The sequence below is a fragment of the Nelusetta ayraudi genome, unplaced genomic scaffold (assembly GCF_046127955.1).
Source record: "Nelusetta ayraudi isolate G7.1 ecotype Tasmania unplaced genomic scaffold, CSIRO-AGI_Nayr_v1 ptg000011l, whole genome shotgun sequence".
In the NCBI taxonomy this organism is placed as follows: Eukaryota; Metazoa; Chordata; class Actinopteri; order Tetraodontiformes; family Monacanthidae; genus Nelusetta; species Nelusetta ayraudi.
This window is the reverse complement of record NW_027466061.1, coordinates 27,505,458-27,525,375: the sequence shown is the minus strand read 5'-3', so window position 1 is coordinate 27,525,375 and position 19,918 is coordinate 27,505,458. Positions and strand designations below refer to the sequence as shown.

The 19,918-nt window shown below is 48.6% G+C and overlaps 3 protein-coding genes and 1 non-coding gene across 9 annotated transcripts; 2 read left to right on the top strand and 2 right to left on the bottom strand.

Moving 5' to 3' along the window:
- Window positions 1-306: 306 nt before the first annotated feature.
- Window positions 307-388, bottom strand: trnas-gcu (transfer RNA serine (anticodon GCU)). The gene has a single exon. It is a non-coding gene; the product is annotated as a tRNA-Ser (tRNA).
- A 190-nt stretch (window positions 389-578) lies between these two features.
- Window positions 579-8,041, top strand: dpp3 (dipeptidyl-peptidase 3). 2 transcript variants are annotated; one of them, XM_076022339.1, is made up of 19 exons: window positions 579-700; window positions 1,792-1,948; window positions 2,035-2,179; window positions 2,310-2,399; window positions 2,489-2,626; window positions 2,781-2,855; window positions 2,988-3,078; window positions 3,298-3,428; window positions 3,529-3,659; window positions 3,790-3,848; window positions 3,952-4,146; window positions 4,255-4,367; window positions 4,598-4,690; window positions 4,783-4,845; window positions 4,933-5,057; window positions 5,472-5,592; window positions 6,587-6,766; window positions 7,147-7,309; window positions 7,396-8,041. In XM_076022339.1, the coding sequence occupies exons 2-19, from the start codon at window positions 1,824-1,826 to the stop codon at window positions 7,536-7,538; spliced, it is 2,181 nt and encodes a 726-aa protein (XP_075878454.1). In that variant the 5' UTR covers window positions 579-700; window positions 1,792-1,823; the 3' UTR covers window positions 7,539-8,041. The 2 variants fall into 2 exon arrangements, with proteins under 2 accessions (XP_075878454.1, XP_075878453.1); XM_076022338.1 differs by having other exon boundaries at window positions 650-719.
- On the bottom strand, window positions 7,755-12,242 carry LOC142885659 (uncharacterized). 2 transcript variants are annotated; one of them, XM_076022341.1, is made up of 6 exons: window positions 11,886-12,242; window positions 11,255-11,458; window positions 10,866-10,980; window positions 10,678-10,750; window positions 10,462-10,553; window positions 7,755-9,589 (listed from the first exon to the last, which is right to left on the bottom strand). In XM_076022341.1, exons 2-6 carry the CDS (start codon window positions 11,456-11,458, stop codon window positions 8,505-8,507), a joined length of 1,569 nt encoding a protein of 522 aa, XP_075878456.1. In that variant the 5' UTR covers window positions 11,886-12,242; the 3' UTR covers window positions 7,755-8,504. The 2 variants fall into 2 exon arrangements, with proteins under 2 accessions (XP_075878456.1, XP_075878455.1); XM_076022340.1 differs by lacking the exon at window positions 11,886-12,242 and adding an exon at window positions 11,634-11,745.
- Window positions 12,243-13,039: 797 nt separating this feature from the next.
- On the top strand, window positions 13,040-19,654 carry rbm14a (RNA binding motif protein 14a). Of its 4 annotated transcripts, none has more exons than XM_076022334.1 (8): window positions 13,040-13,194; window positions 13,937-14,116; window positions 14,198-14,382; window positions 14,915-15,067; window positions 15,164-15,264; window positions 15,374-15,649; window positions 15,735-15,958; window positions 16,099-19,654. In XM_076022334.1, the coding sequence occupies exons 1-8, from the start codon at window positions 13,142-13,144 to the stop codon at window positions 16,568-16,570; spliced, it is 1,644 nt and encodes a 547-aa protein (XP_075878449.1). In that variant the 5' UTR covers window positions 13,040-13,141; the 3' UTR covers window positions 16,571-19,654. The 4 variants fall into 4 exon arrangements, with proteins under 4 accessions (XP_075878449.1, XP_075878448.1, XP_075878451.1 ...); XM_076022333.1 differs by having other exon boundaries at window positions 14,894-15,067; XM_076022336.1 differs by lacking the exon at window positions 13,040-13,194 and adding an exon at window positions 13,245-13,421 and having other exon boundaries at window positions 14,894-15,067.
- The last annotated feature ends 264 nt before the right edge of the window (window positions 19,655-19,918 follow it).

Here is a 19,918-nt window from a genome sequence, read left to right as displayed (position 1 = left end):
AAAATGAATAGAATGTATACAACTGTGATGTCCAATAGCCAATGAGGATCATACTCTGCCGGAGTTCACCAGAGGAGGCAAAGAAAATGAAAAACAAGTTCCAACGAGGATGGGATTCGAATCCACGCGTCCAGAGCAAAATTGATTAGCAGGCGAGTGCATCCAACACATTTATCGTTTAGCACGTTAGCACTTTTAGCACAAATAAGATGCATAGAATGCATAAAACTATGACGTCAAATAGCCAATTTTGATCATACTCTGGTGGAGTTCTCCAGAGGATGCAAAGAAAACGAAAACGATTTTCGACGAGGATGGGATTCGAACCCACGCGTGCAGAGCACAATGGATTAGCAGTCCATCGCCTTAACCACTCGGCCACCTCGTCGTGCTACACCTATGAGGCACTAGAAGTAATTATTTGATGTCAAAAACACTGCCGCCGGTTATATTAGCGATATTTAAATAAAAATACACAAACGCTTTCCTCGAAAACTAAATCATTATCCGTCCCCTTTTCGTTATCTTTCCTTGAAAACAGACATTTTACAAAGCAGTCGCTTCTTTCAGCCGGCCCCATACGGCTTTTTGATTGGCTGTTGGGCGGGCCCAACGTTGAATGAACACAGGAAGTAACTGCGGCAGCCAGCGTGAGATTGCAATTTGACGTTTGCCTGCGCTGCCTGTCTACTGTATCGAGGTAAGCAACTGTTGACTTGGTGAGTTCCGCCGCCGAACGCCCCGTTCCACCCCGAGGAATTGATTTTTTTAAAAAACAAAGTACCAAGTCCGCGGGACTTCACTTCTAGTTCCGCTGCAACGTCGGCAGCGCCTTTAAACACCCGAGCTGTCAGCAGCATTAGCATGCACGCTACGAGCTAACATTAGCTCATTGAATTAGCGGTTTGTGGGGCACACACATCTGAGTTCCGTTACCCGGCCTGTGGACTTTTAGCCTAACTTTGCCTGGAGTAGACGTACCTTCGCAAACGACCGTGTTGTTTTCGATTCACATGCACCATGTAACCACACTTCTGTAAAACTGCGGTGAAGTTTGTCCTGACACACTCACACACAACCTGGGTCCAGCTGCTGTTTCTCACGGACCTACCGGGGCTAGTTGACAAACGAATATTATAATTAAAGCAGAGCTTTAACGTTTAATTCTCCAGTTTATGGGAATATTGGGAATATTTTTCAGCGATTCCAAAATCAAAGGCAGGTTGTTTTACTCATCAGTTTTTCATAATAGCGTTCATGTTTTGTGGCCCATGGAGTCAAAACTCATTGCAGTATTTACCAGAAAATACACGCCTCGTTTCACTGGGTGCTTGTGCATGTTCTTATTTATGTAAATGTATTGCAGAATTCGTTTTATTTTCTCCAATTCATGATCTCTGGACTCCATACTCCAGCAGAGTCTGTTTTACTGGCTGTAGTTTTGTTTCAATGGTGAGGTAAACTAAAGCAGTGAAAGGTCGGTGTCTGTTGAGCCTGTGCCATGTTTGCCGTCCTAGAATCAGAGCTTGTTGTTCTTGGCTTTACTCAATCGCTGTCAATAATTGCTAAAAATTTAACATCGGGCTTAGTTTTCTCCGTCACATCAGACCAACTGTGTAAAATGGGAACAGATTCTTTACACTGCAGAAATGGGGAAGCAGTAATATAGTAAAATGTGGGGTGCATGCATGGAGCCAGTAAAAGTGGCATTCTTTTTCCGCCTGTATTCCTTTTATCGTTTTATTCTATGCTCCCCTTATTGTCTTGTTTCTTTTTGCTCTCACACTGAAGCTCCGCCTTGTCAACATCGCCCGAGTCTAAAGATGGTGGACCCCCAGTACTACCTCCCTAATGACATCGGGGTGTCTGCACTCGACTGCAGCGAGGCTTTCCGCCTGCTCTCGCCTCAGGAGAAGATGTACGCTCACTACGTGTCGCGTGCTGCCTGGTAGGTCCTCCACTCACACACCTCCTGCCTGAGAGAGACGGCTCATTTGAAACGCTTCTGATGAGCAGGTTAACGTGTGGTCACAGGTACGGTGGTTTGGCGGTGTTGGTGCAGACTTCCCCAGAGTCGGCAAACATCTTTGTGCTTCTGCAGCGGATGTTCAGGAAACAGACACCTGCACAGCTGCAGCAGGTCGCCTCAGCAGCTGGACTGAGTGACGACGAGTACAAGGTATCATTCACTCCTTTGTGACTCTCATGGTTGCTGGATTCCATTTGTTGTATATTAAACACTTCCTCATGCATGATGGCCTGGAGTTGATCAAAATGAGTTTGATACGATCAATATCTGTTTCACTTAGGCCTTTTTAGTCTATGCAGCTGGTCTCTATGCCAACATGGGAAACTACAAGTCGTTTGGAGACACTAAGTTCGTCCCAAATGTGCCTAAGGTAAGGAAGTTGTGGACGAGTATAAAGATAAAGAATAGATCAATAAAATGTGTCAGTAGTCACAATAAACACTTAATTCATCCACCCAGGAAAAGCTGGAGGTTCTGGTGAAGGCCAGCCAGGCGTTCCAGGAGCAGCCCACTGAGATGGAGGCTCTGTGGAACAGCTGCTCCGGTCCCATCTGCTCTCTGGAGGACAAGCAGAAACAGCTGGGTCTGGGCGACAAGGTTGGTTTGAGGTTCAGGTCCATATTTTGCTACTGTTTTTCAGTTTCAGTTTCATTTGTGTGTTTGTTCTCGCTGAACTGTGAGCTGACACTGTGTGACCTCCTTCACGAAGATGTGATGTCCACGTTGTTTGTCTGCTTTGATTTTTCTTCAGGGAATCACAACCTACTTCTCTGGAAATTGCAGTTTGGAGGATGCTGAGCTGGCTCAGAAGTTCCTCGACTCAAAGGTAAACTCAGCCTTAAAGTAATAAATCCTCTTTTCAATTAGTTTTCCCCTTTTTTTAAATTGGGGTCACATCTTGTGTAAAAATTCCCAATCTAGATGTCAGAGTGTCAAACGTCTCACCATTTGTCTCCAGAAATTGTCGGCATACAACACCCGTCTGTTCAAGTGTGGCAGCGGCGATAAGCCCAGCTATGAGGTGCGCTTGGCTTCGGCCGTGCAGAAAGGTCAGGACCGCCGCTTGAGTCGTAACGTTTGGTGCTTGTGGGAGCTGAACCCCGAGAGCAGCAGGGTCTGAGCCCCGAGAGTCTCGTCGTCATGCACATGTTCATAGCGCATGAACACCAAAGAGGCTCTGATTGTGATGTGTTGTGTGAAGATTTGTTGCTGAACTGGTGCTGCTGGTGTTTTTGACTGTGCCCTCGGTGTGCACGGCCGCTTCGCAGATTGTGCCGTGGACGGAGAGTGCGCGTCGTCCTGCGGCAGCTTCAACTTTGAGGACAGAGAGTTCACGGTGAAGAGGGGGGACTACGCCTCGCTCATGCAGAAGGTCTGCGACTACCTCAAGCAGGCCCAGGTGGGTGCTTCTACTTACCCCCTCCTTCCTGCTGTCGCAACTAAGAAAATAAAAATTGACTTCTTGCCTTGTTTGCTGTGTTTCCACCAACCACTGACAGTTGTACGCTGCCAACGACAACCAAAGGAAGATGCTGGAGGAGTACCAGCGCAGCTTCACCTTTGGTTCCGTGGAGGCCCACAAGGAGGGCTCCCGCTACTGGATCAAAGACAAGGGGCCAATCGTGGAGAGGTGAGGCCCTCGACGCACGGCCACACAACGCACACACACACGCACACACACACACACACACACACACACACACACACACACACACACACACAACCCACTGTCATGTCATCGCGCGCTCCTCTCCTCTCAGCTACATCGGCTTCATAGAGAGCTACAGAGACCCCTTCGGCTCCAGGGGAGAATTTGAAGGTAAGACGAGGTGACGGGTGACCTGTCATTCTACGATGAGCAAAACACCAGCAGCCGCCAGCCTGCAGCTTCTAAACCTGAGCCGGTCGGGCGTCTCCGGCAGGTTTCGTGGCCGTGGTGAACAAGGCGATGAGCGAACGCTTCGCTAAGCTGGTGGGCTCGGCCGAGGTGCTGCTGCCCGAGCTGCCGTGGCCGCGGGAATTTGAGAAGGACACCTTCCTCAAGCCGGACTTCACCTCGCTGGACGTTCTCACCTTCGCTGGCAGCGGGATACCAGCCGGGATCAACATTCCCAACTGTACGTAGCAGCCAACACACACACTCACAGACAGAGGGGCTTGATCTCTCGCACCACCGTCGAAATGATGTACTTTCCAAAAAAATAATTGTGTCTTTTGGTGTGTAGATGATGACATCAGGCAGTCTGAGGGATTTAAAAATGTGTCTCTGGGCAACGTGCTGGCTGTTGCCTACGCTACAAAGAAAGAGAAGCTCACCTTCCTGAAGGAGGAGGACAAGGTAACACCAGCTGGATGCCCAGCTGCCTCTTTTTATTTATTGATTTATATTTGAAGTTGTGGTCAAGTGAACTTTTTAGTCCAATGATAGCTGTCTAACAGTGCCTCCTGACAAAGCCATTTTATTGGCTCCTTTGTTGTGTTTTTACTGCGTGTGTGAATGCCTCTTGTCCCTCTCACACACTCTGCTCCCCACACACTCCCCGGCGTGTCGCTCCGTGTTCCCTCCAGGACTTGTTCATCAAGTGGAAGGGGCCGTCGTTCGAGGTGCAGGTGGGGCTGCACGAACTGCTCGGACACGGAAGCGGCAAACTGTTTGTCCAGGCAAGTGGCTCGTGCTCTCGCAGCAACAACAACCTCAGCTCACTGTCTCGCTGATACACAAACTACAACACATCACACTCTCCTCACCACAGGACGACGGCGGCAAGTTCAACTTTGACAAGAGCTTGGTGATCAACCCAGAGACCGGAGAGCCGGTGAGTGTGTGTGTGTGTGTCTCCACTCTGTTGGTTTAGTTGGCAAGGAGAGGCGCTGAAGTGTGTGTGTGTGTGTGTGTCTCTCAGGTGTCCAGTTGGTACAAAGGCAGTGAGACGTGGGACAGCAAGTTCTCCACCATCGCCTCCTCATACGAAGAGTGCCGCGCCGAGTGCGTCGGCCTCTACCTGTGTCTCAACAACCAAGCGCTCAGGTGTGTGTGTCTGAAAGGTCGACTCGGCCGCTTTTGTTTTCTATTGTTAAATGTCTTGGTGAGCCTAACGATTTGATTTGTTTGTGATGCTCATATTTCATGGTAAAACTCTCCGGCAGCGCTTTCTCCTTTCTATTCACTCCCTCATACATACATATCTTTCCCATTGTGTTGAAAGCTTTCAGAAATAACATACCTGATATTTTTTATTTTGTTCAGTTTTCTAAAAGAAAAGAAAAAAATACTGTGTGTGGCATAAATTGACTGTGTGATGTTTGGAAGCCAACACGGTATTTTAATGCCATCTCTAAATAAATAAATGTTTTTCAAAAGAATTTCATAAATGCATGTTTATATTCCTAAAGAGGAAAAAAAATTGATTTCATTGCCCATCTCTCGTGTTGTCCTCTGCAGTATCTTCGGCCACGAGGGCGAAGACGCCGCAGACGTGATCTACATCAACTGGCTCAGCATGGTCCGGGCCGGGCTGCTGGGCCTGGAGTTCTACACACCTGAGAGCAAGAGCTGGAGACAGGTAACCCGTCTATCCCTCGTTTTGTCAGCCAATACTAGGGCTGAACGATTAGGGGAAATAATTTAATTGCATTTTTTTTTTTTTTTTTTTTTTCCCAATATTGCGATTGCGATTTAATTTGCGATTATTTATTTTATCTTTCTCTCGTGTATTTTTCCACAAACAAACAAACAAAAAATGATATGTATGATAATAAACATATCAGATTTATTGTACACAAATTGTTCTTTTTTTATAGGCTAGGCCAATGTTAAGATAAAAGCAAAATGAAGCATGAATTAATATGAAGGACCCTTTATTTATCTACTAGTGTTTTTGTTTTTTGCAAGACATCTTAATAGGGCTTAGAATGATTTTGTTTAAGTCCACACAAAGCACAAAACAGTGACAGCTTCATTCAACCGATGTTAACACGCCAGCAGCGTTAAAATCGCTACACGGTGCGAACTTACAGCGAACACAACTCCGACTGTTGTGGTCCTTGGTGCTTCGGTAGTCGTTCTGCATTTTTTTTTTTTTTTATCTCTCCCGACACTGTTTTGCTAAACTACGGCCGACAGTTGGTGGCAACCAGGAAGACCTCCTTGCGTATCGCTCCATCCGTCCAGCTCGTCGCAGCATCGATTCCTCTCACTACCTGCTTTGCTTCGCTTCGCGCCGCTCGCAAGTCACGTGAGCGGAACTCGCGTCAATCAAATTGCAGGTCTTTGCGGTTAGAAAATCTTGTTTTGTCCTATCGCGATATTATCGCAAATGCGATTTATCGTTCAGCCCTAGCTAATACCAGCGAAGACGAAACCCTGAAGCTGCCGTTTATGCTGAGCTCCAGACATAAAGTACGAGGCGTCGGGGCAGTGTGTGCAGAACGAGCGTGTCGGGTTCCGCTTCGTGCGTCTGGCGTGTTTTAAAAAGCAGCTAAAGGAACGTCTCTCTGTGTATATAAGTGTCTGGGTATGTATACAGTGAACGTTGTGTGTCTGCGTGTGTGTTTCAGGCTCACATGCAGGCTCGTTTTGTCATCCTGCGCGTCCTGCTGGAGGCCGGGGAGGGCCTGGTGGGCCTGGAGGAGGTGAGCGGGCAGGACGGGAGACCCGACGCCCGCATTACGCTGGACAGGAGCAAGATCAGCACCGTGGGCAAGAACGCCATCCACAAGTTCCTCTGCAAACTGCAGGTACCCTCGCTAGGGCAGATCAGTCCGATAAACATAGCTCATCTGAGCTGTGGCAGCCTGCAATGAGCATATTAAGATAAATTAAGAAATAGTGTATTCATTCAAGGAGCTAACGCCACTCATTACATACAGTACAGCCCAATATGGTAAGCAAGCTTGAGACGAGCCACACAATATCAAAGGAGCCGTGTTAAAAGAAAAGAAAAATAGAAATAAGACTAAATTAAAAAAAATATTGACTGCCATTTCAGGAGAATCTAATGTAAAAAAAAACAACAAAAAAAACATTTGTGAAGCAACAGAAAGTGTGAAGAGTATCTATCACTTGTTCATCCACATCTGGATCAAACACATCACGGTCTGACATCACCATCTGTCAGGTGTTCAAGTCGACGGCGGACGTGGACGGAGGCCGAGCTCTGTACGAGGGCTACTCCGCTGTCAGCAACAGCGGCGCGCACAACTTCCTGCGTCTGCGGGAGACGGTCCTGCTGAGGAAGGAGGACCGTAAGATGTTTGTCCAGGCCAACTCCAGAGTCAACGGTACGCAGCAGCAGCAGCAGGTCACCCTGGTTATCAAGGCCATAAACAAACAGTCTAATCTGTATCACTGTGTTTGTGTGTGTCAGGTGACACCGTGGAGCTGGTGGAGTATGAGAGCAGCGCAGCAGGTCTGATTCGCTCCTTCACCGAGCGCTTCCAGGAGGACGCGGAGCAGATTGAAGCCGACCTGCTGGAGATGAGCAGAAAGGACGCCCCCTGCTGGTGCTGATTGACGGGATCTCGCCAAGTCAACAAAGACCTTTGTAGTTTTTTTTTTTGTTTGTTTTTTATAAACTACTCATACGAGCTGACTGATTCTTAGTGATTGTAGATTTCATAAAAGGAAAAACCATAAAACTGCCAGGTCCAGGATTTCTTTTTGTTAAAACTACAAATCTTCTATATCACACAACCTTTCTCCGAAATAACTGGATCACACATGAGCTTATAATAAATCACACCTTTGTATGCTTTATTCACTACAATTGAACTGAGCCATAGAGGAACTGACTGTCACACTCGGATTCAACACTGCCGGACGCCATGGAATCACAAGCTTTCTGTCTTGACTGCTTTGGTTTTCTTGATCATTTTGGTGGTATAAAGAGTGTAAACTGGCTGCAAGGCTATGTGTGGGTTTGCTGTAACAGTGGAGTCTCTGACCAAAATGTTGTGTCTAGGACATAAGAAATGAGGTAAATTTGCGGTTAATAAAAGTGTTGGAAAATAAAAGACGATTTGTACCTTTTTTTTTGTTTGGTTTAATTTTGGGCATTTCACACACACAGTAGTTCAATCTCGCCAGGAGAGGGTGCTGTGTGCCTCTTTATGACAGTGTTAGCTGTTGCACATTGGCAGAAACTATGAGAAACGTGACTGATGTGCAACATGTTGATGAGAGAATTGTATGAACCCTCCAAATTATCTTTGGATGGATGTTTATTCTGAAAAAGAAATTTGCTATCCACACAAGACACCTTGTTTTGATTTAATTCAAAGACAAGGTGACCATACTTTACCTAAAGCAAGAGTTTCCTGCAATTTTGAAATACAGAAAAATAAAATAGGCTCCTTCCTGATCACGAGACAATAACGTTTTTTGGGGGGGTTGGACAGTCACAGTGAAACGTGCAGAAGAGCTGATACACAGACTATTTCTATTTTTTTCTTAAACTCACAATTCAGTTGTTAACATTCAGCCTGAAATGTTTGTGTCCTGGGGACCCGCTGACCCCTCCAGGCTGCTGAAGACATTACAGCTGTCAGTGTCCTCCAGGCGAGCAGTATTTATTAATAAAACCTCCTCATCATCACCACCATCCATCTTTTCATTCTCTTCTTGTCTCGTCCCATTGTCTTGGTCATCCCTTCTCGCCTCCTCGTCTACTGCCCCCTGGTGATCGAACCGTGATGCAGCAGCGGAGGCGGCGACAGGCGTATCGTAGGCCTGCTCTGCCAGGTGCACAAAGGACGGGGAAGTGAAGGGGGACAGGGAGAAGGGAATCTTGGGAGAGGGAGACGGGGACTGGTAGGGAGACGGGGACTGGTAGGGGGAGGTGATGCCGGAGGATCGGGGGAGCTTGGGAGACACGGACGGGGACTGATACGGCGAGAGCGAGGGCGAGTCGGCGGGCGAGTCGTGAGGGGAGAGAGACGGGGGCCCTTTGGGGAAAAGGGTGGGGGTCGCCGAAGGGGAGAGGTAAGGGGAGAGGGTGAGGTTGATGACAGGGGAGGGCTGCAGGTAGTCCGAGTCGTCGGCCTGGGCTCCACCTCCAGCCCAGGGCCCAGGACTGGTGGCTGGAGGCTGGAGCTGCTCCTGAGCGGCGGGACTCCGCGCCTGTCCTCGCTTGGCTTTGGGCAACAAGGGCGGCGGCGGCGGCGGAGCCAGCGGCGGCGACAACATGGTGGACGTCTCCATGGAGACCCGCACCTTGAAGCTGTGCTTTGAGCCGCGGCGGCGGGACAAGCGGTCCTCCGACTGCAGGAAGAGCGGGTTGACGAAGCAGAGGGCGCCCTGACCGGCGCCGCAGTCCAGCTCCTTCGGGCTGCGCGTCCTGATGGGACAGAACTCGTCCAGCAGGGTGGGTCGGTGGTCTGGCTGCAGGGCGCCGGCGGCCGTGTCAGGTTGAGGTGCAGCGCTGAGGTCAGCTGACTCAGGCTGAGCTGTGAGGCCTTGCTGAGGTGGAGCTGCCTGAGGCACGTCGGGTTTCTGCTTCTCGTCGTCCTGAGGTTTCGGGGCCTCCCGGGGCCCTCGGAAGTTTAGGTGGGAACTCCAGAATTCTGTGCGAGAGAAAAAACAAAAACAAAAAAAACACGAGAGCAGAGGTGTCAAACTCAAAAATACACAGTGGGGCCAAATTGGAAAACTCAAACAAAGTCGTTGGCCAACATTGATATTTCTGGGGGGGGGAAATCCTCCAGCTATAACAGTGAACCTTTTTATATGGACCCAAACACATTTTGCTTCAAACTGATTAGGGATCAAGCAGAGCTTAATACTGTACAATGAATAACTTCATACTGCACACATACAAAATCCAACTTAAAATTAAAAAGAACTCATCAAAATAAATAAAATGTAAATCAAATAATACATTTAAAAATAAAATAACAACAATAAAGCAATTAAGTCATAATAATATCCTTCAGTAAACGTCCTGATTGAGCAGAGCATTCTGGGATTTGTAGTATTGGTGCTACATGTGCTGTACAATACCAGCGGGCCAGCTCGAGCAGTGAATTTGTATTGCCTCGCGGCCAAACTAGGCCCGCGGGCCAGAGTTTGACACCTATGTGTGAGAGGATCTTTGCTTCATCAAAATGCGCCTGTCTCTTCGCAAGTTGAGAGATTAAGAGGGAAAGTGTATTGATCCTGAGGAGGACTCACGTATCTGGTATCTGAAAACATCTAAAACTCCACTCCTCCACCACTCAAAAGATAAAAGTCAAGCTCCGATTCAAGTTGTGTAAATTATTAAAGATGACGCAACAGTGAGTTTATTTCCTTGTCCGACTGCACTGCTTCAACCTGGAACACACAGTGTGGCCTTTAGCCGTTACCTGGTAACTGGTCGGTAATGACTGTGTCTGTATTAATCCCCTGAACGCACATAACTGTGGTCTGGATTACGACATCTACGCCCAGCACCCACCTATTCCCATGTGCGAGATGGACTCCAGCTCTTTGTGCGACGACGCCTTAGCAATGGCCTCGGGAAGCTCCAGAGGGAGTGGCAGCACGTCTCTGGTACGCAGACAAATACAGACAACATCAGTTCACACACACACACACACACACACACAGACCATGCTCAGAGTGAGATCAGGTTTTTAAAAAAAAAAGAAAAGAAAAGAAAGAAAGAGTTTACCTGCTAACACAGTAGAAGGAAATCAGTCTGGGAAGGTCTGGGAAGCTGATGGCCGACATCTCCAGGCAGAGAGCTGCGGGGAGGGAATAACAAAATGATATTTCAACCACAGCAAATGTGTCTGAAGGGCTTCTGCTGATGAGCAAAAGAGCAAGGGATGATGGTCCAGGTAGGCCGGCAGCTCTTACTGGCGCCATCCTCCCTCATTCCAAACTGCTGCACGAACGACGGCATGCTGTCGTCGGCCAAGCGGACACAGAGCACGTTGGTCTGGGACGTCCGAGAGCGACGAACCAGGAAGGTCTGTGGCAGAGGCGAGCACATTAGCAGAAGCATCGGAGAGCTCATTATTTATTATTATTATTATCATTATTATTATTATTATTATTATCATTATGTTCTTTGAACACTTATAAAGGAAAACTTGAATATAGGAGACGCAGTCCAAGAATTAATGCCCGCTTAATAAGCATGCTTTGACTGTTGTTCACATTTATATATCAGTACTCATAACTCCTGGTGAATTGTCTCTGTAGCGTGTGTGTGTGTGTGTGTGTGTGTGTGTGTGCCTGCTGACCCCGGGAGGCTCCCTCTGCAGGATGTGCAGCGCCGTGGCCGGGTTGATGGACAGCTGAAGCCACACAGGACATGTGAGCAGCAGGCGGTCCAGCACGCTGATGCTCTTCAGGGAGGCTCGTCCTCTTTGGTGGCCCAGGAACTTGCACTTGGACGGCTGAGCGGGCTCCGGGAAGTCGTACAGGGGCTCTTCCTGCTGTGCCATCTAGGGAGAAGGAGCACACACACAATTTCTTTTTTTTTAACCCTGTGTGGCAGCAGTGCACCCATACGTTTGTGGAGGTAATTATCTAGTCTTCTGTGGCTCTCCGCAGGAAGATGGGCGGGATGACTGTGCATGCATGCAAGGCAGGCAGGCAGGCAGGCAGGCAGACACACACCTGTGTAATAAATCCACCCGGATTGGGACAGCAAGTCCAGACTTGGGGGAAGAGCAGCACCACAGACAGAACGTAACAGGTCGCTGTGTTGGAGATGAAAAGCGAGGCACTGAATGGACAGACAGACAGACAGACAGGCAGGCAGGCAGGCAGGCAGGCAGACAGACAGACAGACAGATAGACAGACAGACAGACAGACAGGAAATAGCAATCTCGGATAAATACTAATATATACGAGATTGAGCGCCTCACCTGGATTGGGGGTTTTGTTTTGTTTTGTTTTTTACGCCCAGGTTTACCCCGATGATCAAAGTCGCCAAAGCCTCCAAACTCCCTGCTGCTGGGAGCGACAGTGTGTTCACGCTCTTCCTGCTGTGCGACCAGCCCACCTGCTGCCGACCAAAACACAGCGCATGTCGCGGGAGCTTTCGGCCGTACACTTCCAGTGTTTGCTTCCAGTACACCGACCCCGGCTTCGCACTTTTAAGGTGGCATGCTTCTTGTTATCCCTTCACCCATCCACTCATTCCAAGCACGACGCAAAAAGTCAGGGCCGACCAGTCACGACACGCGCTCCCCGGGTCCCGCAGATAACTGACTGACTTCCTCCCTCCCTCCCTCCACCTGGTCCCACCCACACACCAACACGTCATCTCACGTGTGTCAGGTGCGGCCGACCGCCCTCACGTGTCCTGTGTATACCTGCGGCCGTTCACACACACACACGCGCGCACAAAAGCAAGTCAAAGAGAACTGTATTTTGGCTAACTCTGGTCAAATTTGGCCCGCAGTGACATTATATTTGACCCGCGAGGCAATACAAAATTACTGCTAGAGTTGGCCTCGCCGGTATTTTATAGCGCCTTTACCGCTAATACTCCAAATCCCAGAATGCTCTGCTGGTATTTTGGGCCTAAGTCAGGACAGGACCTTCATTGAAGGATATTATTATGACTTATTTGGTTTATTGCTATTCTTATATGTTTAAATGTTTTATTAGCCCGTGGGAAAAGGTTTCCTGTTGAAATTCAAATCATAAGGCTGCCATTAAAAAGAAGCAAACTATTTTTATTTATGTTTTATTTATTTATTTATGATGAGTTTTATAAATTGTGTGTGTGGCAAGGCGCAGAGGACCCAGGCAGGGTTCGAACCCCAGACTCCCAGGTAATAGCCAAGCACGCTTAACCATCCGGCCTTTGGCCAAGTAGCCAGGGCGCATGATCAATTGGAGGCATTGTGACAGGACCGCCACTGTCACAAGTGCAATAAAAAGTTATTTACTGTATGGTATTCAGCTTGTTCCATACTCAGGTTGAAGCAAAAGTTGCTTGGGTCAGTGCTATATCTGGAGGGATTTTCTTTCTCCGATAATGTTGGCCATTATTGGCCTAAAACGGCCTCCTCCGAGTCTGCAGATGGATACTATTGTCAACTTGACTGGGTGCACAAATCGCGAAACGGCGCCCCTAACCCTGCCTAGCTGCCACTGCAAGTAAGGATAACAAATGATACCGGAACCGGATGTGAGGTTTGAAATAGAGCTTCACGACCGCGTTGGGTAAGAACTCTGTTTTACCAGAATGTTGGCGTCATCAAAGCTTCCACAATAACAAATATAAACCGTTTGCGAGATCATTTTGAGATGCTAGACTGTGTGTTCGCTCGGGGCAGCGTCGGCGCTTTGATTCAGCTGAAAGATTTCGACCTCCGCTCCGGCGGAAAATGTTACGCTAGCATGAGCTAGCTAGCGTTAGCTACGTCGTCATGTTTGTCTTGAACAAAATGGCAAGTGCTAGTCGAGTGTAGCACGCTAATGGCCGCGTATTGAGGTTTGTGACAGACCGGTGTGCCATCGCCGCTTTACGGTTCAACATTTGCGGGCAGCTACTGTCTCCGGGAGACGCTTTGCTTATTCTTTCACCGCGGATACGGCGAATAGTTTGCAGAAGTGGCCGTGTTGCTAACTTAACACCCTAGCATTTAATGTTGGTACGCACTTACCATAGCAACACCAGCCTAGAAATATTAACTGGAGCCATCACTGCTGGGGAGTGTTTCCGCTCCTCGGAGCGATATATTCCGCCATGTTTAGCCTTCAACAAAACACTTTATCTCGAGATGTTTGTCTTTTGTTTGTTTTTTGTTTTTGTTTTTGTTTTTTTACATTTAATAGCTGGACAAATTGCTAACTCGCTAACCTCACAACGTCTTGTTAATGTTGCCCGGTGGCGCCAGCCTAACAAACGCATTGTGCTCTAACTTTTATTTTTTTGTGCGTTTCCTTTTGTTTTGTTTTGCAGATGTTCCTTTGACACCGAGATGAGTTTTGAGAACGTGAAGTTGTTCGTGGGGAATCTTCCTTTAGACGCAACGCACGACGAGCTCACCAAGCTTTTCGCCCCGTATGGAGAGATCAACACCTGCTCTCTGCTCCGGCAGTATGCCTTCGTCACCCTGAAAGGAGAGGGGGCAGCAGACAGGTAGCCACGTTTGTTCCCGTCGTGACTCCCATCAGTCTCAGTATGAGTCGGTTTCACCTCATTACAACCATGTCGACGCAGGGCCATACGGCATCTGGATGGCAAAGAGTACCGAGGGAGGCCCCTGGTGGTGGAGGAGTCCCGGGCTCGGCCACCCAACTCCACCAAAGTGTTTGTGGGCAACATCAGCGCAACGTGTTCGGCGGACGACCTGCACGGGCTTTTCTCGACCTTCGGGAGGGTTTTGGACTGTGACAAAGTTAAAGGTGGGTTACTTTTTTCTTTTCCTTTCCATGAATATGTTTGATGGGGAGTTTGACATGGCAATAACTGGAAGTTGCGGTGACATTTTCATATAACAAGCATAAACAATTAAACACCGTGGGACAGGTCAAGTAAAATCTGATCAACGATGAAAATCCAAGTCGACAATTTCTTGCCACATCAAATTTTACTCCCCTTAAAAGTTTTAACTTTTTCCACACACCATAGCTTAAGATGGATAAACAATAAGGTAGACTATCAGTAGGCAGAAGATAGGTGGGTTGCTCCTAACGGCAGACAAGTCATTGCTAGTTTTAGAACTCGGGCTATAAAATGCAGTTAAGCTGTGTCCACAATGATGACACATTACAATGTATAGGGTAGTAGTAGAAGTAGTGAGAGTGAGGGATGCAAAGACAAGGCCAGAGTGAACAGTCAGCCAGCGTGGGCTAGATTAATGTTAGCTGGGTGTGGACGCTAATACGCATTTTCCTGCCTTTTGACACTCTACAGCAAGACTATGCTCAAATGTAGGATACGCATTTGTGCACATGGAGAGGAAAGAGGAGGCCGTTTCAGCCATCGAGGCGCTCAACGGGACCATGTTCAAGGGCCGGCAGCTGGCGGTGGAACTCTCCAAAGCGCAGCCCCTGGTCAACCAGCTGGTGTCGTCTGGAAACTCTGGAGGTGACCGACAACGAAACGACACCTGTGACATGTTGAACCCTTGAACTCATCCGTGTCAGCGGTCTTAGTTCTTCCTTGTCATTTTTCTCTTTGCAGGTGGTCTCCTTCCACGGCCTCATCCATCACTAGAACATCACCAGAGTCAAGCAGCCGTGTTGGCCGCCGCCGCAGCTGCTGCCGCTGGACTGCCGATACAAGTAGGCACCGCACGTTCTGGAGCGTTCGTGAGAGGAGAGAATAACAATGCATGAACTTTTTCAAGGGCAGCATAAAATAAATACATGTGCGTCTCAACCTTTTCTGCAGGTTCAGCAAAGCGTTCACAACTCATTCTACAACACAACGTCATTCGACCCCACCTACGCTGCTCTGAAAGGCATCACAAGTGCCAAAGGTGCAGACGGGATGATATACGGGGCTCTGGCCAGTCAAGTGTACGGGACTGTGGCCGACCAGGTGTACCACGATATATCCAATCACAACTCTACCGTCGCTCCCGAGGAGCCAGAGGTTCCAGGAGGACCAGATCCAACAACTCTCTTTGAAGCAGCAAGAGCCAAGTTTTTCCAAGAGGGACAGAAGGTGCTTCAGCAGTTCTACGGAGGAAAATGACAAATGTTCTCCTGCGCTTCAGCTGTTTTTCATTGACTTTCCCCTCGACTTTTAGGTTTTGGCAGAGCAGCAGGCCGGGAAGAAAGCAGCAGCCGCGGAGAGCGAAAGGGACCGCAGTCCCATCAGAGGGAATCGAACGCCCCTGCTGCCCGACCCCGTCCCGGGTTCCTTCGCTCAGGCCAAGTCCAAACGCAGAGCCCTGTTACCAACACCACCGGGAACACAAGATGAATCCTCGGCGGCCACAAACACCACAGAGGGAGCAGACCCAGTGGCGAGGTACGCACATTACACTTCCGTTGTGCAAGATGAACTCGTATTTTCAACCTTCCCACCAATAGAATCGGTTCAGTGGGACTTGAAAAGGGCTATAAAACCAAATTGTGTGCGCTAGACCCGTTGTCTTGGTTCCTCTCCAGGTCTTATTCGGAGTACTACCAGCAAATGCATCAGTATCAACAGTATCAGCAATACCAGCAACAGTACCAGTACCTCCAGTATGCCTACAGCAACCCGCCTCCACCGCCGCCTCCGCCCGCCACCACGCAGGCCTCGGCCGCCCTCCCTCCGCCGCCGGGCACCTACACGGTGCCGCCGGCCTACCCCGATCCGGACACGTACCCGCCGGGAACGTACGACCCCTCGGCGAGCTACGACGCCTCGGCCGGGAGCTACGGCGCTTCTTCCGGGAGCTACGACGCCTCGACGGGAAGCTATGACGCGTCGGGGGCCTATGCGGCAGCGGCGGGCGCATACGATTCATCGGGAGCGTACGCAGCGGCCGGAAGCTACTCCGCCTCCACACCGTATGAGCAGACAGCCGCACACGGGCAACCCTCGGCCCAGCGCAATGATTACCCTTACCACACGCCAGAGCCCCCTTATCGATAGGTGCAGCCCCCCCCCACCCACCCACCTCCCCTTTCCCCGCCCCCACCCGCCTAACAGTCTCTCCACACTGCAGATCTGTGTGTGTGTGTGTGCTTGTATGTGTGCTTGTATGTGTGTATGTGCATTTACACGAGGGACAGTTTAACGGAGCGATCAGGTTTGAATGTGCTACAAACAAAACAGGAGCCTCTTTTCTTTTCTCCGTCTCAACAGAGTCTCTTACTGACTGGCGTGTCGGGTGGTGCTGGTGACTTGAGGTCGGTGGTTGAGTCTGTGGCCGTGTAGGGAAGGAAGCGGGCTGGACGGACGTCAGTGGACGTCCAAGGCACACATGGTTCCTCCACTTCACAGCCCCCCCATTCCCCCCCACCCCCCCACCCCCCCTCCCCCAAATCCAGTGACATAGTACAACTAAAAATCACAAAAAAACAGCTTAGTTCTCAGTTTCCTTAACTAGGTCATATATCAACAAGTACAATCATCCATTACTTTCTTGATTTTCCTTTTCTTTTCTTTTTTTTATCTGTATCTGCCCCTGAATTTGGTCTGTAAGCGTACATGTTGTTCACGACGACGACCAACTTGCGCATTGAGCTCTGCACAAGTGTCAGTGCTGCAGGCTGCGGCGTTCACCTCCAAGTCCGCTAGTTTGAACTTTCTTTTGGTGAGAGGTTCTGTGCCGCCCTGGTTCTGCGAAGAGGACTCGCTGAACGTCGAACACAGTTTCTTTTCCTTTTGTGCTTCTGTTGTTTCCAGCAGGTCAGGGGTGACGTGCACACAGGTCATTTTTCTTGACTGCAGAGACCTTGCATGCAGTGGGTTTTTGTGCTAGTCTGTGGTTATTAATGCAGCATGGACGGCCACGTGTGGACAGCGGAGACACAGGGAAGCTCCTGTCATTTCAATTGGATGTTCTCAACTGGAGGATCTTTTTCAGCCCAGGTTATGAGCGTCTCGGTCAACAATAGTTATGGAGGGAAAAAGGAAATCAAGATTATTATTATTATTATTATTATTATTATATATGACATCTATTGGTCAGAGTAACTATTTTTATCCGTTGATTTTGAAGTTTATGCTTTAATCTTGAATTTAATTTCCTGTAACAGAATGGCAAGTGAAATTGAATTTGATTTTTCTTATCTTTTTATTTTTTTATTTTTTGCTTAATGGCTCAAACAAACATTTCCTTTTGTAGGATGTTTTAGAAGTCCACTTGCTATTTTGGACATTAGAACCATATTGCTGAATTTGCAACATACGAAAATGTTTGAAGGCAAAATTTCATCAGGGAAGACGACGAATCTGGTCCTCTTGTAAATACACAAACCTCCTGATCTTTTACAGCGGAGCAATTTAGCTGACCAACATTTGGTTACATCACAGGAGCTTTGACTGTTAGTTAACTAATGTTTGGATTTACTGATTGTGCTTTCTTTGGGGTGGGGGGGGGTAAAAAGGCTTGTTGGCGTTGTTGTCGTTGTCCCAATCCTCCCATCGTAAGATGCGCCGCTTGTAGCGGAAGAGAAGCGGAGAAAGCAGCGATTTGGTGGGAGCGTCGGGAGTTCCATTCGATCCATTGAAATGTGTTGCGCAGGGCGGAGAGTTGCTCTTGTGTTGAGAGGCAGCCGTGGTGCTGCAGGTGAAGATGAAAGCCGGTGTTCGTCCTCATCATCATCATTATTATTGTTAATATTTTTTTTTACATTTGTCACTCTTTTCCGCTCCGCAGTCACGACCAGTGGGCTTTTCCCTCGTCTGAGCTTGACCCCACACACACACACAGACACACACACACACACACACACACACACACACACACACACACACATGCAATGGCTCACTTGCTCCTGCATCCATTCCACGCCTCACACACCAGTTTTACTGCAGCAGACTCGGATGTGCAAATGATTCTAACGACTTCCTGATTTGTCTTCTCTGACTCGCAGCGCTTGTTGTTTGGTTGGTGACTGCAGCACACTTGAGTTGGATCTCCGTAGTTCTGAGTTTGTCGGTGGCCCCGTGGGGATTCTTGTAACACACACACACACACACACATACACACACACACACACACACACACACGAACTGTTCCACCTTCTTCAGTTTGAACTGTTAGTTGCATGCCTTGTTGTTGCTGCTGCTCCAGCCACCTTCTTCCTCTTGCTGATTATTGCAGCTAGAGTGGGAGGGAGCCACACTGAGCCCTTTGCCCTGGACGTACGCCACACGCAGCTGTAAGCGCTGGGATGTGGGGGAAACAGCAGCGTTAGGCCTGAAAATGCTGTGGACCATGATGGCGTGGTCCCCCCTCTAAGGTAAACACTCTGACCACACACTCCTGCCCCCGCCCCAGACAACAAGCGCTTCACACTCACCAAACACGTGCACACAGAAGCACCCAGGTCCAACAACTCCTGATCCGCATCCATCCGTCTGTCCGTCGGGAGCGTTTCCACGGGAATTGGATTCAACGGCCTTTTTAATTGGAGCAGAATGCGACTCATTTTGTTTTGTTTTTTTGTTTTGTTTTTTTACTTTTGTTCAAACTCTCCCCGGTCATGTTTTTACGACCTTCCCGCTACCCTGCTAATACATTCCCGCCATTGGTCGAGAGACTGACCACTGGTACCACAGGAGTCGTCGTCGGAGGTGGAGGAGGTGGAGGAGGAGAAGAAGAGGGAGAGGACGCATCTGAAGCATTTAGGTGGTAGAATGTCGAGCGCCGTCACTGCCCTGTCCCTCCGCAGCAGCAGCAGGGAGCACAGCCAGAGCTGGTGGGGGTGGTGTTAGTTGTCGTGACCCCTCGGGCCACTTTGGGGTAAAGTGCCTTGCTCAAGAGCACATCTCTAGGCCCTCCATTTGATTCACAGTTGATTAACCTGGCTTAGGATCGGTTGCAGGTTCAACGCTCGACTCTCCGCTTAAACTCCCCCAAGATAAACTTTTTTTTTGTTGATGCCACATTCGACTTGTATGAATGACATTGAACACAATTATTATTTTGTTCTAAATTGCATTTTGTCCCATGTTCTTTGAAAAAAAAATGTTTAAATATGAATAAAAAGAATTTCAACTAAATAACGAGTTTCTCTGTGTGACTGTGTTGTCTCCCGCTGGATCTTCTTGTCTGCTGTCGAACCAGTGGTCCGTTTTCAGAGGGATTCTGGTATGAAAAAAAATAACATTGAAGCAGCACTGTCTGCCATTGTCCAACACGTTCAGCAGTGCAGGGCATCGGCGTGTTAGTGAGTGAGTCATCAACTGACTCAAGAGTTGAGCATCAGATCACATTTTATTCCATTTTTTTCCCCAAAGAACATCAACCTGTTGCCTTTCAAAGGAAAA

Coding starts and splice junctions, on each gene's coding strand:
- dpp3 (XM_076022339.1), top strand. CDS start 1,824: ATGGTGGACCCCCAGTACTACCTCCCTAATGACATCGGGGTGTCTGCA. Junction 1,949..2,034: donor TACGTGTCGCGTGCTGCCTG/GTAGGTCCTCCA, acceptor GTGTGGTCACAG/GTACGGTGGTTTGGCGGTGT. Junction 4,846..4,932: donor ACCCAGAGACCGGAGAGCCG/GTGAGTGTGTGT, acceptor TGTGTCTCTCAG/GTGTCCAGTTGGTACAAAGG.
- LOC142885659 (XM_076022341.1), bottom strand. CDS start 11,458: ATGGCACAGCAGGAAGAGCCCCTGTACGACTTCCCGGAGCCCGCTCAG. Junction 10,981..11,254: donor TGCAGAGGGAGCCTCCCGGG/GTCAGCAGGCAC, acceptor CCTCTGCCACAG/ACCTTCCTGGTTCGTCGCTC. Junction 10,751..10,865: donor AATGAGGGAGGATGGCGCCA/GTAAGAGCTGCC, acceptor CCCTCCCCGCAG/CTCTCTGCCTGGAGATGTCG.
- rbm14a (XM_076022333.1), top strand. CDS start 13,142: ATGATACCGGAACCGGATGTGAGGTTTGAAATAGAGCTTCACGACCGC. Junction 14,383..14,893: donor GGACTGTGACAAAGTTAAAG/GTGGGTTACTTT, acceptor GACACTCTACAG/CAAGACTATGCTCAAATGTA. Junction 15,959..16,098: donor GGAGCAGACCCAGTGGCGAG/GTACGCACATTA, acceptor GTTCCTCTCCAG/GTCTTATTCGGAGTACTACC.